Source organism: Rhodamnia argentea, chromosome 10 (genome assembly GCF_020921035.1).
Source record: "Rhodamnia argentea isolate NSW1041297 chromosome 10, ASM2092103v1, whole genome shotgun sequence".
NCBI classification, from domain to species: Eukaryota; Viridiplantae; Streptophyta; class Magnoliopsida; order Myrtales; family Myrtaceae; genus Rhodamnia; species Rhodamnia argentea.
In genome coordinates this window covers 8,820,949-8,839,257 of record NC_063159.1, presented here as the reverse complement: position 1 = coordinate 8,839,257, position 18,309 = coordinate 8,820,949, and the positions used below count along the sequence as shown (strand labels likewise).

General features: G+C 36.8%; 1 protein-coding gene across 4 annotated transcripts; it reads right to left on the bottom strand.

The window, feature by feature from the left end:
- Positions 1-6,628: 6,628 nt before the first annotated feature.
- LOC115739148 (BTB/POZ and TAZ domain-containing protein 3) lies at positions 6,629-11,925 on the bottom strand. 4 transcript variants are annotated; one of them, XM_030672107.2, is made up of 7 exons: positions 11,789-11,925; positions 11,034-11,146; positions 9,631-10,020; positions 9,221-9,351; positions 8,828-9,134; positions 7,465-7,778; positions 6,629-7,013 (listed from the first exon to the last, which is right to left on the bottom strand). In XM_030672107.2, exons 3-7 carry the CDS (start codon positions 9,967-9,969, stop codon positions 6,884-6,886), a joined length of 1,221 nt encoding a protein of 406 aa, XP_030527967.2. In that variant the 5' UTR covers positions 9,970-10,020; positions 11,034-11,146; positions 11,789-11,925; the 3' UTR covers positions 6,629-6,883. The 4 variants fall into 4 exon arrangements, with proteins under 4 accessions (XP_030527967.2, XP_048127547.1, XP_030527965.2 ...); XM_048271590.1 differs by lacking the exon at positions 11,789-11,925 and adding an exon at positions 11,490-11,658; XM_030672105.2 differs by lacking the exon at positions 11,789-11,925 and having other exon boundaries at positions 11,034-11,658.
- Positions 11,926-18,309: the final 6,384 nt, after the last annotated feature.

Below are 18,309 nucleotides of genomic sequence, written 5' to 3'. Positions count from 1 at the left end.
GTTGCCTTCTCTATCGCTGTCCCTATTTTCAAATTTATTTTATCCACACGTGAATCGCTTTTGCATGAGCATTTACATCGAAACCTTCCCCACATTCGACATCATTTCCATGCAACACTTTGAAAAGTTACCACAAAAAAAAATTCCTAAACATATTGTGAAATTATAATAAATTTTACTATTTGGCCAATTAAGAATTACATCATTTGATAATTTGTCAATATAGTCTTTTCGGTCAATTTTGACAAGAATTCGCTAACTTGAACGTTGGCGCTAACATTGACAATTTTTTCATTTTTTTATAATTTTTTTATTATCACTTTTCTCTTCTTTTCTTTCTATTTCTTCGATATGGCTGGCGAGGGTCGCCAAGGCTCCGACAATGGCTAGGGACCCTTGCCGCCCACCGGACGAAGGCCCGCAAGCCCTCGCTGGCCACTAGCAAGGGTCGTGGCTAATGAGGGCATGCAGGACCTCACCGGATATGAGCGAGAGTTGCCTCACCCGCGACCGACGAGGGCCTTGTCGCTTGCCATTACCAAGGCCCTAGTGACCATGGCCGACCATGGTGAAAAAAAAAATAAAAGTAGAAAAAATAAAATAAAATAAGATTAGAATTCTTTTTAAAAATTTGGTAAAAATTGTCCACATTAATGCCGGTCTTGCCACGAAAAACAATCGGCATCTATGTCAGCGATTTTCATCCAAAGTGAGCCGGACGGACTACATTGGTAAATCATTAAAAAAAAATTATAGCTAAATTGACAAACCAAAAAGTGTATGATTGAATTGGCATCCGTATAACAAGTTTATAACTTTTTTTGTGTTTTGCCCTCATACGTATGCTTTCTATATGCTCTTGTCCACATCATTTATACATGTTGGGTTGATTTATTAATCATGTCATATCTATAAAAATCTATCATTACGGCTGTCAAAACCAAACCGAGCCGCTAACTAAACCGAACCAAGTCGAAAATTTCATGCATTTCGGTTCGGCTCATTTTCTTGGTTCAAGTAATTGAAAAATAACCGTTCTTTTTTTTTTTCAATTTAGTTATTTCGATTCAGTTCGGTTCCGTTCGATTAACCAAACTTCACCGAAAATCTTCAAAATAATCATTTTTATTATTTTATTTTTCCTTTTTATTTCTTTTCTTTTTTCCTTTTTTGGGGCAAAGAGCTAGCGAAGCTGTCGACCCCCGAGCAAGTGCCATGAAGCCCTCGCCGGCTATGGACGAGGTGAGGGCGTGGCGGCCCTCGCCCGGGGGCCAGCAACCACCAACAATCATCAACCGGTGACCGACGGTTCCACCAACTTTTAACCAAAAAATTATAAATAAAAAAAAGAAAAAAAATTGAAAAAGAAAAACCAAAAATCGAACTGAATTGAACCGAACCGGACTAGATTCTTGGTTCAATTCATATTCAGTTAAGGCCGAGACTCGGTTCAATTCAAGTTTGCATTCCAATGGTTCAGTTCGGTTCAAAAACTCGAACCGAACTGAACCAATGACACCCCTCCAACATGATACTTCTATTAAACGAGGGACGCAATATGACAAGTTTAAGTTATAAGCCCTCATAGAATATGTTTAAACGTGTAACAAAGTGCCTAAATATATTTAACCAGATCCAATTGACCCAGGTAATATGTTAACTCATTTACTGTCTCAGCGTGTCATAGACAAATTGAAAACGTCAATTAGCAAAGAACACCTTTTTTTATTTGTGTAGAAAAAGTTTATGCGTGTAAACCCAATTTGAATACTCTTACAATCATATGTCATTCCCACATCATGTTAACGAGTATCTAATTCCCTCAAAAACTCCGACTTTAGTTTCAATTTCAAATCCGACCCGACTTTTTTACTTTAGTCCAAAATCTGCCCACGCGTCCAAAAATTATCACTAATTTCTTCAAAATTGTCAACGCCAAGGCCAGTTAGTGTTTCATTATCAAAATGTGCATCTTTATCGACATTCTCACTATCAAATAAAAAACAATAGCCTCCTAATATTTATGATATTAAATAAATCAGTGGCGATTTTTGTTTAAATAGTTTTTTTTTTTTGTTTAAAGAGTTAACGGGGCCAGAATTGGACAAAATTGAAAGCTGGTAATTCTTTTTGAGACAAAAGAAAATTTGAGAAGGAGTTGAGATTAGATATAAAGTTTGGGATTTTTCTTACAGAATTTGGTTTTGTTAACCAGTGGTGTAAAAAATTGGCCATCCAACAAAGTGATGCTCCAATCCTTGGCCTTACTTTTTCTTTAACTTGGACCCACAACATATCTTTTTTTCGTTTTTTTCGTTTTTCTTTAACTTAGATCCATTTATATTCTTTTTTTTTTCCTTTAATTTAGAGGCATTTATGTTCTTTCTTTTCTCCTTTTCACGCAATGCTCCTAACTTGCACGAGATTACGTGATTCAAGAGTCACGTTTTTTCCTTTTAAAAAAAAATTAGCAGGAATTTGTGAGTCACGTTTGTTGTCTGAATGAAAATTCTATTAAAAGTAACAAAACGCAAAGAGAGTGTGTGTGTATATATACTGGAATGATACGTATGCCCTTTTTTTATATTTGCAGTTCAAGTGAATAACTACCCTTCGACAAAAAAAAAACAAGAATAACTACCTACTTGAAAGATTTTCTCCATCCGACATTAATTAAGATTGGCGTCCATATTAGCAATCAAACCAATTTTTTGCAAACCTTGGGTGATTTAATGGGATTACAACAAGAAGTGTATATTTACATATTAAGTTGGCTCGTTGCTTGTTTGTCAACAGACTATATCTATTAAAAAATCCAAGAAGGTAGAAGAATTGTAAACCAGCCAATACATTTTAGCTCAAGATAGATGTAACTCGAATTGGTTAACCCACTACTGGGCAAATTTAAATGTTTTCAATGAGCCATGTGTGCACGAAAGGGGAAGACGCCGTTAGGTTAATGATTGTTAAACCCGGCCATTATTATGTACTTGGCAAGATAATGACAGTGTCCTTCCCACTCAATTGTGATCTTGACTCAACCAATGACAAAATTCCACCAAAATGTTTAATTTAGCCAAAGAAATAGAAAAAATAAAAATTGTCCTTTCATGTGGATGAACGATATAAGCCAATGCCAAATTGGAGTTAATATGAAGTGGGACGTTGCAAGAAGGCATCTCCCACCAAAAGCAAGTGCCGACAGGTTTTCCAACAAATCAGGAATCTATCTGTCTTTCTTTGTATTTCTCGACTATTGATTTCTTCGATCCGAAGCTGTTCCCTTACTTTATTTCCTTTACAGAAACATAAAATTTGTCTGTTATGACTGCACGAGCTCGATCAGCTTTGTCAATATAAAGAACAAAATGTTCTTCTCTTCTCTTTCATCACCCTTTTGCCTTTTGTCCATGTAGGGCAAAATATTCTTTTTTCTCACCTTTTTCCTTCTTTATATGTGGATTTATTATCTAAGAGAATTGAAAATTTCTGGTAAAGATCATTTCTTATTGCTTATTTACAGCTATCTCATGCATTAAATGACAGAAGAAAAGTATCTTATACGTAAACGATGCTTATTGCTTTGTGTCAGGTTCATGATTCATCGTCAAATTGTCCCTATCTCCATTTTATTTGCACATCCATCTTAATTACTTGAGTTTCAAACTATCGAACTTCATTATGTATTTAACTGGAATGTTAGGTGATACCACATCTAACAAGACACTTGATATTAATGATGAACAAGATACAGGCCAACAAGTCATGTACAATTGTGCTTGTGAAGGATAAAGTAGGTGTCGATCCATCAAACTCCTTAGCGCGGGATCCCAATCACAACTTGCTTTTCTCAAATGCGTGCGACTAACCCTCCTGCGAGGCGGCACTTACGCTTAGCGCGGGATCCCAATTGCAACTTGGCCCTAAATATGCCATTTCTAACCATCTACGCCTCTCTGATTTTTTATCCTTTTTTGTTTATTTATCTATTTTTATTTTTCATTTTTATCCATGATAAACATGAGTTGAAGTCTAGCAATACTAAAAGCATGTTAGGAAATAATAAACTAGATACAAGGCTAGGAATTGAACTGCGATATGATGCAAATAAGTGATTATGACATGTAAAGGGTACTCCCCGCGGCCGCTCGAGAAGGCTGAATAGAGCTCTAAGTTCATTGTCCTATCCAGGCCATCAGGCGGTCCAGACATCAAGTTTAGGAAACATTCCAACGAACCTACGGGCCAGAGACCAACACCATAGCCGAGCTAATGGACCAATAGCCCAAGGTAATGAGTTTGCAATGCTCTAAGAAGTACGGACACTCTTTGAGACTCCACATGTCGTGTCGAACGCGTGTCCAACATCAACACGCGTCCGACACTCTCCGACACGCGACTAACTCGTGATCAACAGGTGTCAGATATCCGACACATGATCAATGTTGAGATTCACATAACATGAATAGGCAAATTAAAATAGTGTCGAGAAAGATAAATCGAGAAATAAAGTTTTATCATGGTTCACTCTTAAACTATGGCTATTTAGCAAAAGATTCAACTGTAATTAGCATCTCCCACATTGCTACTGCAACTATTAATTTACAAGAAAAAGAGATTATATATGACAATAACTATTTACGGGCCCAACCTCAAACTACCCATAGAATACGAGCTCAAACTATACCAGTCATATGGAGTTATGGGGGCACCGCCCTCCGAACCCCCGCCCGTTCACTGGAGAGTGAGACCCTTGTGCCTTCCTATCGATTGAGAGTATGAACTATACTCAAACACTATAAGAGAAAAAACTTAGATATCTATGCACTACAATGCCTCCAGTTTCCAACTGCCGAAGAAATACAACAAGAAAAATGGATGCAGGATTATGCAGTCACTATCTTTTTAAGGGTGTGAAGTCAATCCTGAGATTTTTATTAATGAATAGCATGGGAATGGAAACTCACGTATTAACAAACTACAATAACTCTAGTTTCTAAATGCAGAAGAAATGCAGCAAGAAAAATGAATACAAAATCATTTAAAATCATGCTGTTATTGACAAATCGGACGAATTGGCTGAGTAGGTACACGCTTGATGAAGATCCGATCCGAATCATATTCAGATCCTAGTGTTTCTCACTTGGAATAATCTTAGGATTGTGCTCTATGTATTTGAGCCAAAAAAGGGGAAATCCATGCTATTTGAGAAACCCATATTATTTGCTAATGAATGGACTGGTATGGTTTAATCAGATCAATCATAAGATATTGAGAGGTCAACGTTGGATTTGGGCATTGTCCCGGACAACTAAAAAGTTCTCAATTCGTATTGATAAGTTTCTATCAATCAACTAGCATGTATGGTTGCGGGTCAAAAACGTACTAAAAAAAAAAAAAACATAGCATGTAAGGAATGACTTTTACTTCTTCTTTTTTGTTTAATTTTAAATCTTACAATTCGAGCACTTCTAACCTTTTTTAGAGGGTTAATACCACGAAAAATCATAAACTGGTATACATGTAACAAATTTATCCCAAACTATTTTTTTTATCACGAAAAACTCTAAACCGGTACACCTGTGACAAATTCACCCAAACTAGTACACCCGTGATAAATTTACTCCCCATTAGTTTTCGTTAAATTTAACCGTCAAATTGCTGAGTTAGATGACATGTGACAGTTCATGGCCACTTTAGGACTTTTACCCTCTGTCTATCACAGGTGTATCAATTTAGATTTTTTTTTTTGTATTAACCCAATTTAACGAAGGGTAAATTTATCACGTATGTACTAGTTTGGGGTTTTTCGTGATAAAAAAAATTAGTTTGAGATAAATTTATCACAAATGTACCAGTTTAGGTTTTTTGCTGGTAAAAAAAATAGTTTTGAGTAAATTTATCACGGATAAATCAGTTTGAAATTTTTCGTGATATTAACCCCTTTTTAAATCCAAAATTTTCAGAACTTTCATAATAATCAAATGTTAACTTCAAGACTCGGATTTTTCACTTCTACATAATTTTCCGGAATTTTAGTGCTCCCTTAAGTTTTGACGGGAAAGTAATAAAGTACTTTTGAGTTTTGTTTAAACGCCAACAAAAGGGGCCCCCTTTAAAACTGAGTTGGTAAATGTTCAAGCAAATATATGACTTTGAGAGCATGAAAGGTCGGTAATTGATAACGTACTAGTACATATATTCACTATCCAAAAGTTTGGTAACTTCCATTATTATAGTTTTTTTTTGTCAGATTCCATTAGTATAATAACTTTGACATGTGTATATTTAGATTGCCGGTTTTCACTTAATCAATCCCGACTGCTATAATACAGGATGGTAAATTATGCCCTTCAAATTCTTAGATTGTGTTCTTCACCATTAAAGTTGATTTAACAGTGATTCACTAAAATCTAATGGAGATTATGAGCAAACGGAAGAAAATTTCCAGTCCGAACCCGGGGCAACCCTCTTGATTATGTGGGTTCAAACCAATTCGAATCCCTCTGATCGCATTGTGCCTACGAGAGCCCCGGGTCTAGGCAAGAATTCCTCTTATGGGGAAAGTCTGGTTTCAGGGATCATGACGGCTGGTAGAATTCTGCTAAAATACTAGTTGCACTCATGATACAATTGCAAAAAGATAAAACTCTTTTGGTTGACGGAGTAAACCAATCTGATCCCAAAAACAAACAAAAAAACGAAAAGTTGAAAGTCAACTGTAAGTAACGTATATACAATATCCAGCTAACTCATGTACAGATCACTATAGAGGATTATAGCATTCAAGAAAAACTATAAGCTCCCAGCGATTTTTTTATTCTTTTTGAATTGGGATGAATTAAACTTGTGGACCAGCATGATTTTTTAAGATGCAAAGACATCATAATAAACCTGAGCACCGAGGTGAAAATGGTCCCAACGCATTCTTGGCTGCAATTACTTTGTGGACCAACATTCTCCACTTGGAGTCATCTTTCTTGCTTTGATGCCGAATCTTCACTCTAAATTGCCTGGCAAAAGCAAAAGAGACATGTATTGTTAGAGCAATCGATTTCGTAGTATATATGAGCTCGACAGAGTAATACTGCTCTTCAACTCTGTGCACAATAAGATGGCTCGGCCCTGATGCAAATGTCGCACAATCACTTAATTTTACATCATTGAAGAATCATTTGGGAAGAAAAACACTATTGATCAACCAATTTCTTTTGATCAGTGTTGTCCTTTTTTCACGGCCAGACGCTTCAACTACAAACATTACACGTCAGCAATGCAACTTCTCACTTGACGATCTGAAGCGAGTTTTGCTCGATATCCAATGCTTTTACGGACCTATTTTATTATGTGAATGAAAAACAACACATACGTCATGGGCAGTCTCATTTAGACAAGTCCTGCATCCATCTAGGACTTTCTCCAGGTTAAAATTATGGTGACAATCATAGGAGTTCTATGACTTACCTACAGAGAGGAACCGTGCAATCATCAGGTTCGGCACACATCCGAGAGTGCAGTTCAAGAAGCTGCCACATGCGCTTGCAGTGAACACATCCTCCAGGAACGCGGACCTTGCAACTGGAAAAATGGCGTACTAAGGTCTCAAGTCCCTTACAAGCAGGGAATCCACAGGCAGGCTGTGATACATTGAGGAGCTTGTCTCGTGGTCCAATCGTCCGGCAACCATCTCTGCATATGTGAAGGAGCGCTTCCATGGCCTCGTAAAGTTGCAAGTATACCTGTCTCTCTTCCATCTTCCTCGACCTCTCTTGTTTCCTCTGCAACAACGGTAGTCATAAGACCGCAATGTAAAAAAATTCTCGACAGCTAAGTTTATCATGAAAGTAACATATACACCAGTATGAGAATGATGCATAATTATTCTCGTAAGGGAGGCATAATGACCGATCTTCCAGGAATCAATTTTGTTGTCATGTTGATAAAGGTGAAATCACAACATTGTCCAACAGCAACCAAAGGAACTTGATAAGAAGAACAACGTTACTAAAAAGATAAGAATGTAGTCATTTAGCGATTCTCTGCTATTAAGGACTTGGAAGAGGCTGAGAGCAACACGTTGATGCTATTGTAAAAAGAAGAAGATCAGATAGAGGTGAATCATCTCTTAATTCTAGGGCATCCGAAGAAGGAAACAAAAGCATAAAACTGAGAACAATCTCGAGAAAAATTTTCAAGGTGGTTTTATGGGAGAGGCTAAATTAAGGGGGAAAAGGATAACCAAGAACACATCAGTAGTGAAACCCTCACATGGATCTAGAACCAATGAGACCAACCCCATCTATGTCGGAAGCCTTACTACTGACAGTAGTAGCGGTAGCAACAGCAGCTAAAGATCTGTAATGAACCATGGTCCATTGCACTACAATTAACATAGTAACCGAAGATCCACAAAGTTATAACTAGTTCCACTACTTCCATATATTATGTAATCTGCAGAATAAAAACATTAACTGAGACTTGTAGACGTCACTATGAATAAGATTGTACTATTCCAAGTTCATAATCCTCAATTCGAACTCCAAGTAATGGTAGCAATGATGTTCGCATGAGTTGAACATTACGATCCGTAAGCACATAGCATTCAATAACCTACTATCATACTGTGAGTAGATTGGACAAGCAAAATGATTCCCATGTTGCTTGGGTTTTCTTTAAACCTATCACGAAGGCCTTCTTTTGTTGAATGACTTTATATGGATTACCCCCCTCCGTGCAATGATGCCACATACCACAGCTTGGCCCATAGCGACTCCTACATTTGAGCAACGGCAAAAGCTACTCCAGGGAAGGAGCAAAATTGACTTACAGAATCTACTTCAACAACCGCCTCTAGGAGCTCTTGTTCAAGAGCAGGATTAGCACGCTTCATTACTTTCCAACCTTCAGTCAAGGATATACTTTTGAAGTCCTTCAGAACCATGCGGATACAAAAGAGGGAAAGCCTTGGTGCATCACAGTACCTAGCTAACTGGAGCACATCTACAACATTTTCTTTGGTCAGCCAGTGATACTCCAGATAGTGAGTACAAACCCTTTTCAATGATGGAACTGAATAGGAGTGCGATAGAATCAGCAAATGGAGAACATACTTCTTCATCGTTTCTTCTTCGTAGCTGCATCGAGATATATAATATAAGAGCAAATAATCCAGACAACTAGATAAGGGGGAAAACTAGAATAGAGAGGATAGTCATCATACCAGGACGAGTAAAGAAAGCGAATGAAAGCTTGGACAGCTTCATTAGGAATCCCAGCAATCCTGATGTACCTCATACCATTCCTAACTGTTGATTGATGCATTATATTACGAAGCACTGGTGATGCAGCGGACTGCATGTAAGAAAATTAATTTGTAAACCTAAGTCTTGACCCGCGTTATTTATCTCTCTCAATTGATGGCCACGATGCAATTTGCTCAACGAGCCCCACCAAATTGCAATTAGTAATAGATAGATTGATGGACATATTATGGAAGGCAGTGTCTAAAACTAGTACACTAAAAATTATATGCCAATCAGATCATCTCTATGTCATCACGATTTATACAACACCTACAAGGAGCTGAAATGAAAACATCAGGGAAGGGAAAAGGAAGTGTAATTAACTCACCAGTATACTGGAATGAGCCATAATGAATGAATTTTCTTCCATAAAAATGTAAACATCTGCGCCATATGCATCCTTGAAAAGGCTATCCCATGTATGTTTTGTTTCTTTCGGGACTGAACTACAATCTGGAATTCTTGCATGATTGGATCTTGTAAAGGTATTACCAGGGGGAGACGGCGGTTTGGGGATACTACAATTATTGGAGGAGGATGGAGAGGGGAATTCCAGCGCAGGTGAAATATTGGCTGGATCTGCTTCCTCCAGTTGCATATTGAAATAGCCGCAGAATGTTTCACCCATGGAGGATGACCATGGAGAATCAACATCTGGTGAGGCCATCAGCTTTGGAACTTTAAGAAAAAATACTAGTAGACACTTTCGCGAGAGAATCTGCAGGGTAAAAAAAGTAGCGAGATTATAGATACTTCTTTACAGAGATATAAGAAAGAATCCAACCTCCTTACCAGAAATTGCATTGGCCGGTTGGAAGAATTCCTTTATCAAGATATTGACATCCTAAAATAAATCTTAAAAGAGAATCTTCATTCTTTAGGTTTTATCTCGCGGTTTACTTGTGGGAAGATGCAGATTAACCAGTTGTTAGGTTCCAAAGGTTTCCCTAAATAAAACTCCAGATAGCCTAGCTGCAAGGTCTCTGCTTTTATTCAGCTCAAGATGCCTTTGTTAGAATACCAGACTCAGAGTATGCATAAGATGCGCGATTTTCATCACCAACAGTAGTAAGAAGCTACTGAATCGAATAACAGCTAATCCTAGAGAGTGTAATTCCACATACGTGAGTAAGAAACTAGTGAATCAAACGCATACAAGAGTTTGGATCCGCTAGTTCAATCGATCAAGACCTAAGAAAGAACATAAACACAGACAGGACACTGTTGGCATTTTGAGTGATATCATGACCCTGATCAGTGTCACAAGACAAAACTTATTTTCCATGACATAATAACCATTTGGCATTCACTAACCACCCCCTCATAAGACGGAAAAATTGCTAGGTGACCAACAAATGCAGGACATACGTCAATTTTTGCTTACAACATTTGTTGCCATTGGACCAACAAGGCGAGGAGGGAATTCGATTCTTGATGTGCTTTATCACTCTCAACAATCATCGAGTAGATAAGAATCACAGAGAGAGAGAGAGAGAGAGAGTTTCTTGTCCCATTCAACCCCCCAACGAAAAATGAAAAACTTTCTCAACTACAATTGTTTTCTGAGCTAAATCACTTTAAGGACAAGGTTCCTTCTGTCTGACTGACTGGCATTGAATTTAACCAACCAAATTCCTTTTCATGCATTTCAATCCAATTGCTCGCTCCAGCACCAGTGGCGGCTACGGTATCTAGAGAAGCAATCACTGCAGAAGACAAGGTGTTGCCTACCTTAGAGAAAAGGTAGATGCAAATCTTCACGACAAAAAAAAAATCTGAGATTTGCTCTCTTCAACACTAGTCCACCTGAATCCGATGCTATACATAAACAGGAGCTAAATAACCTGAAACGAAATGCCAGGAAAAACCAAAACGAAAAAGTCCATTGTAAACAAACCATTAAAATAATGAATAATCCAGATTATACTTTTCTACCGCACAGGAGCCAACAGAACCCTCTAGAAATCACAAGAAGCTAAATACAACCCAAAAAAAGTCATGTGACATCGACATCATCGCCTCTATTCTCTGGTAACAAACAGAACCAGACATCATTCGCCTGGAGAGAACTCCAAGAACGAAATGCGGTCTCAATGTCAAGCAACAGGATAAACGCGCCGATGGTCCGAAGAGACAACGAACATTTCCAGGCGACGAAATCGCAGCAGAACAGGGCCAAAAACCCACCTGAATTGCTATTCCAATAAGACATGCAGAGTAGAAATTACAAAAAAAAAAAAATCAGGAACGAAAATCAAAAGATGAACTGGCTTCGGACTCCCGATGGAAACGTCCCAGAGAACATCGCCATCGGAACGAGCGCCACAGGGGCTCCGGCCGCACGCGAAACAACAGCCGGTTCGATCACACGGGTCGTCATCAAAAGAGCCCAAAACCGGTTCGCTCGTACTGTACGGACGCGAGGACCGCAAAACAAGCGGCGAAGCCAAAAACTGCTACAGAGCAGAAGCTGAAACAGAGAGTACCTGGGTCGGTGATGACGAGACGAGGAGTGAGGGAGTGGTCACTGGGAGGAGAGGAGAGGAAGAGAGGAGCTTCCATTAATGCAGAGGCAAGCAAGGAAGGGAAGGTGAGATATCTTTCCGGAGAGAGAAAGTTCGCTTTTTTTCTCATTTGTTTTTGTTGTCGTTCAAGAGAGAGAGAGAAAAAAAAATTAATTTTTATTATGGTCTCATTATCATTATCATTATTATTATTATTATTATTATTAAGAAATTGTTTGTTGTTGTTTGATTTATTTAATTAATTTTTGTGGCGGACGAGGAAAAGTGAGAAATGGTCGGTTTGGGTCTTCTTGGTCGTACCATATGTTTTTCTTCTCCTTTTTTTTTTTTCTTAATGATATCCACTCCTAAGTAAATGAATTCCGATTCACCAAGCTACAATGGCTATCCATGAATCACGTAAGCCAAGAGACAAAATCTCGTAACGTTGTGATCTTTTAAATGTTTTTGGTTTGGTTAAAGATAGTTGTCAGAAATTTCGTAACGAGCATAAACTCATAAGTATATTCAAAACAACAGCGCATAGCATACATGTAAGAGGGAAAAGGGAAAAAGGAAAATGGATGGTATTGTAGAGAAGATAAAAGGGGGAAAGAAAACTTATAAATGTGACAATAACGAACCGACGAAGATTAAAATAAGGTATGTCTAAGCCCACGTATGGTATACCTAATAATGCTAAATTGCTCGATAATATTATTAGATTTATTTACCTTTTTTGGGATTATTTATTCGTTATGTGAATTTATACTATACATGGAAAGAAATTTCTGTCAAGCAGTACTATACCTTTAAAAAAGAAAAAAAGCTAGACCTGTAATTGTCAGAGTACTCAAACCTACATCTTGAATTACCGGGAGAAAATAATAATATAAGGTAATTTACTAATCGAGGAGTTGGATTTGCCAAATGTATTCAAAAAATTAAGTAAAACCATTGTGGTTTGATTGTAATATTTTCCGTTTCTTATTCGGTTGCAGAGATTTATGCAAAATCTAAAAGCCAAGATAAAAGCCATTGTGACTAGAGACTAACCGAATTTGAGTAGAACCAAATAATTAGTTCACAATCAAGACCTAACCCGAGTTCGAAATCCTTCCGCATGATTTTTCTTTTTTTCCTTTTTTGTTTTATTTTTCAACTTAATTTAACAAAAAAATAGATTAAATTTACATTTTTACCAAAACACCCTTGATCGGATGGAAAATTTAGCCGGCTAGTGAGGTCGGGCCATTATTTGAAATAACCACAGCCACTTCAGGCCCTTCTTTGACACGATAAGAGCACTTCATGCCCTTATTCAAAACAAGGTCTACTTCATGCCATTTTTTGAGAAAATAAGGGCACTTAAGGCTATTTTTTGAAATTTTTCCTAATATAATTTATTCGGGATTAAGAAAATGATTAAAAAAATGATGGGATCATGAAACAAATCATATGTATTATGTGCTCTCGTCACCAACTTCAAGAAAAGAACTTTCGCGAACCGGATTGTGGAGTCGGCAGTTTCTTATGTTATCTCCTACACCTTCTAAGCGGGGCATAATGATAAAATTATTGTAATTGTATTATAAAAAACAATTTTTTTAAAGATAAAGGTGTTGGTTGTGGGCTTAAAAATTAGTGGCTCTCGGAGGACAAGCGCTCAACTTCATTCCAATTAAATCAAAGGTGCCTTTATCTCACGAAAAATTTTAAAATTTAAAAAACAAATTCATGTTATGAAAATGAAAAAAATTGATTCATGTATCGCTTACATAAATAAATGAATGAAAAAACATACATTTTTTTAAATGATAATTAATTACTTTCTGAAAAGTATTTTATAAAATCTTATTTTTATTTTTTTTATAGAAAAAGCATCCTAACTGCAGTTTTCCGCGACAAAGGCATTGAGTTTATCGCGGCAACAGTTAACGATAGGACCAACATGGGAAATGCGTCCAAAGGTGAGATCCATCGAGCAATCAGAGCCTGACACGTGTAGCTTGCGTAGGCAAAAGGCGAGCAAGTGGGGCGGCGAAGATGGAGAAAGGGGGACAACTTGACATTGCTCCAAAGTCGATATGTGAATAATAATCTTTAATTAGGGAAAATGACACTGACAATTCCAAAATTTTAGTCTAAAATGTAATATATCAATGTAATTTCTAAACTTTTAATTTATGAAAAGTATTTCTTAAACTTTTGATACATATTTAATGTGGTCCTTAAATTTTTTATACATGTTCAATGTAGTTAATGAATTTTATGAAAGTTTTCAATATTTTTTTTATCTTGAATTAATGCAAGAATAATATTAAACATTTTCATAGAGTTGATGGACTAAATTAAACATGCACTAAAAATCTAAGGACTATAATGAATAAATCAAAAGTTCACGAACGACATCGCATATTGAGCCAAAACTCAGGAATTATACATTTCATTTGTCCTTTTTTTGAAAAAGTACAGTGGATGGGACCCACTTTTGTCTATACTTTTAATTGTGATCTTACTGATATGACTGGACCACAAAAATGAAATTGAAGAGAGGCCTCGATTCGTTCCCTATCCTACCCTTGATTCCCCCTTCATGACAAGTTTATTGGCACGGCATGATGATATTATTCCAACATGCTAATACTATCAAATGCTGTTGTCCATGTCTCCAATATTATATACCCATTTGACATGACTGATACTTCAAATAAAGATGATGCTAGAGGTAGAACTTGTTTTATTATCAAATAGATACGACTTACCAAAATACATTAGCCCTTTCAAATTCAAAACCGCTCACTCATTTATTTAATTTGAAGGGAATTATTTCTCCATGATTATCACTAACAGTTGGCGCAATACAATCTAAATTGCCGCAACTTTTGGTAATTCTTGAAAAGCAAAGTGTGGCCGATTGATTCTAGTGTTTGTTGATTTGTTTTAAGGCTCGGCAGAAATGATTTGGAAATATATATTCCCGAAATGATCGCTTGTATCGCTTGAAATAATTAGACAATGAAAAATGTATATGTTATTATTTATAATTTATGTCAAAATATTTTTATGGTAGGTGAAAATACTTATCTTTCATTCGTTTTCATAAGATTTTATTATTTTTATTTAAATTATTTATTTTTTACGAAATAAATAACCTAAGCCTTCAGGCTTTTTGGGTTTCCCAATGGACCTGTCTTTTTTCGGCAACATAAACAAAGGGGAAAAAGAAGAAAGGACGAAAATGTAAATGGCTTCTGAATTCCATGCACCTCCCCACTAACTTTTGTCTGCAGAAAGTCAGGCTAAGTTCGCATTGTCTTCGTGTTAAAAAGCAGGCGACATCTATCGACTTCTTATTCTCTCGTGTTTTCCTTTGTTATTTCCTATTATTATTATTATTATTATTATTAATTTTTGTTGTTGTATTCTTTTTTTTTTCCTTCCTTCTGCAGATGGTGACGAGCTGTGAACAATCTAAAAGGGAAATGTATCTTACGTGCATTTAAATATTAGTGACATAAATTCTATGTTGATTTTCGTTAGTTGATTTTCTTGGGACTCGGGTTTCGCTTAAGCCGGTTTCGAGGTTAGGTCCTAATATTGCACCAATGATTTGATTCGACTCAAACTCAGGCCCTGTTTAGTTCAAGATTGAGAATGGGTATTGGGGTTCTAAAGTCCCTTGACCAAATGTAAATGACGTTTGGTTCATTTTTTTGCTCACTTTGAGGAGATGCAATTGCATCGTAAATGCTCTCCAAAGTCATTTAGCTCAAAGTACCTCTAGAGGTACTTTGGCCTAAAAAACCTTTGCGAAATGCAACTAATTTTTTTTTAAAATTTGTCACCTTAGCTTGTCACCACTCATTATCGCCAATCGCCGCCTACCAATTGCCGCCGATCGCCCCTACCTGCCGACCTACGCCGACCGCCGCCGCCCACCACCAATCACCCGCCACTTGCCGACCGTCGTCTGCCGCCACCGCCCGCCGCCCACCACCAATCGTCGCCCGCCGCTATCGTCGCCGCCACCACCAACCGCCATTTTTTTTCAAAAGTAAAAATACTTTACAAAATTCATTTTTCATCAAATAGCATTTACATCAAAGTTGTTTTTCCATGTGTTTTTAAAATACACTTTACTAAACACTATTTACATTTTGAAAAAGGCATTTAGTCCAAAAGTACTTGCATTTTCTCAAAGCCCCTTGGCCAAATGTTGAACTAAATAAGCCCTCAGTCATTCTCGAGTCAATGCACCTTTTCCATAAACTGTTGCAATAAAATAGGATGCAAAAAAGTACTCACAATGGAAGGATGATAAGATGCGAGTCGAGTCTCGAACGATGGTGGGGAATTCGATTCTTCTCATTCTCCTAACAACCATATACAATGATTTTACCGATTTCCTAGACTATAACTGCGGGTAGCCGGCCTTTTTTTTTTTCGAAAGATGGTTTTATTTTTTTTGGGGATCATGGAAGTGGTTTGCATAATTTAAAGAAATTGAAGCAAATAATAATGGAGATGATTAATTCATCATTAGGACTAAGTGTGCATTCTTCAGTCAGAAATAACATGCAATCAAAGAGGATCTTAATAAAGTGATTCTACTCCATATTCACATTCAATGAACAACATTCGGTGATTGTCTCAGCAACTTTAAGGAAACAAAAGATGATCTTCACAGCCATACGGAATGGCAAACTGCAGATATTATTTCATGGACTTTCCTTTAATATCTCGAATAAAAGGTTGCAAACAGAGATGGATTTTGACCACCAACTAAAATAATACTAACGGTTTATCTATGACCACATACGTAACATTCGCTTTTGGCTCTACTTCACATGTGGAGAGTCAAGGCTTCCTCGAGTCATAAATGGCGGGTACCAACTTGTGGAGAAATGAATCTAGTTTAGATGGCTTTTTGTTGAGTCACATGGACCGCTTGACAGGGCAACTATCCAATCAGAGAAAACAAGCATGAACAGAGTTATCACATCAAGAGCAATCCCTCCGTAAAAAAAAAAAAAAAGGAATAAGTAATTCCATATGGAGTTTAGGGAGCCAATGTTGGAAAAATGTTACATAACATATAAAATAACAATCGTAGGAAATATGTTGGAAAAGACGAGAAAAGTAAGATCAATAGTATGAGGAGTGCAAGCATTGTCCTTAAAGATAATTCCGCCCCTAGGAGTACAAAACTCGGTACGTAAGATTTCTAGCAGCTATCCTCCCAAAATACAACAAACCTTGTTCTATATTCCGCATTGAATATTACAAGGAGCATGAAAAAAACGTTTTGTGTATAATCCAAGAAAGAAAAGTAACAAAAAGAAAGGAAATTCTCTTGGTAATTCGGTATATATCACAAAATTGTCTCTTCAAGTTCGATTTGTACTGAAGACAAAATAGAGCCGTTAGAAAACCATTATAAAGCCGTTATAGAATAATGAATGATTTATGAAAAAATAAATAGCACGTTATAAAGCTGTTATACGACCGTTAAAAAGCCGTTAGACAACCGTTATATGACCGTTGTAAAATTGTTACAAAGTGAAAACTTTATAAGCAATCATAACTATTATTAAAGCTTTTAGAAATACTTCAAAACTGTTGAAATATCCAATCCGCTTGATAGGGCAACTATCCAATCGGAGAAAACAAGCATGAACAGAGTTATCACATCAAGAGCAATCCCTCCGTAAAAAAAAAAAGGGAATAAGTAATTCCATATGGAGTTTAGGGAGCCAATGTTGGAAAAATGTTATATAACATATAAAATAACAATCGTAGGAAATATGTTGGAAAAGACGAGAAAAGTAAGATCAATAGTATGAGAAGTGCAAGCACTATTCTTAAGGATAATTCCGCCCCTCGGAGTATGAAACTCGGTACGTAAGACTTCTAATGGCTATCATCCCAAGATACAACAAACCTTCTTCTATATTCCGCACTGAATATTAGAAGGAATATGAAAAAACGTTTTGTGTATAATCCAGCAAGGAAAAGTAATAGAAGGAAAGGAAATTCTCTTGGTAATTCGGTATATACCACAAGATTGTCTCTTGAAGTTCAATTTATATTGAAGACAAAATAGAGCCATTAGAAAACCGTTATAAAGCCGTTGTAGAATAATGAATGATTTATGAAAAAATAAATCGCACGTTATAAAGCCGTTATATGACCGTTAAAAAGCCGTTAGACAACCGTTATATGACCGTTGTAAAACTGTTACAAAATGAAAACTTTATAAGCGATCATAACTATTATTAAAGCTTTTAGAAATACTTCAAAACTGCTGAAATATCCAACGGCCAACACTTCTTCAAATGATTGAACAAGACGAAAGTTATCGCAATGTCAATGAAAGCTATGAAGCGGATAACATAGCTCCACTTGCAACGTATTGTCGACACTTTCATATAGAGCACCTTGTAAATGAAATGGAGTTCGACTGATATCACACTTAACGGAGAAACTTTGCAAAAATAATT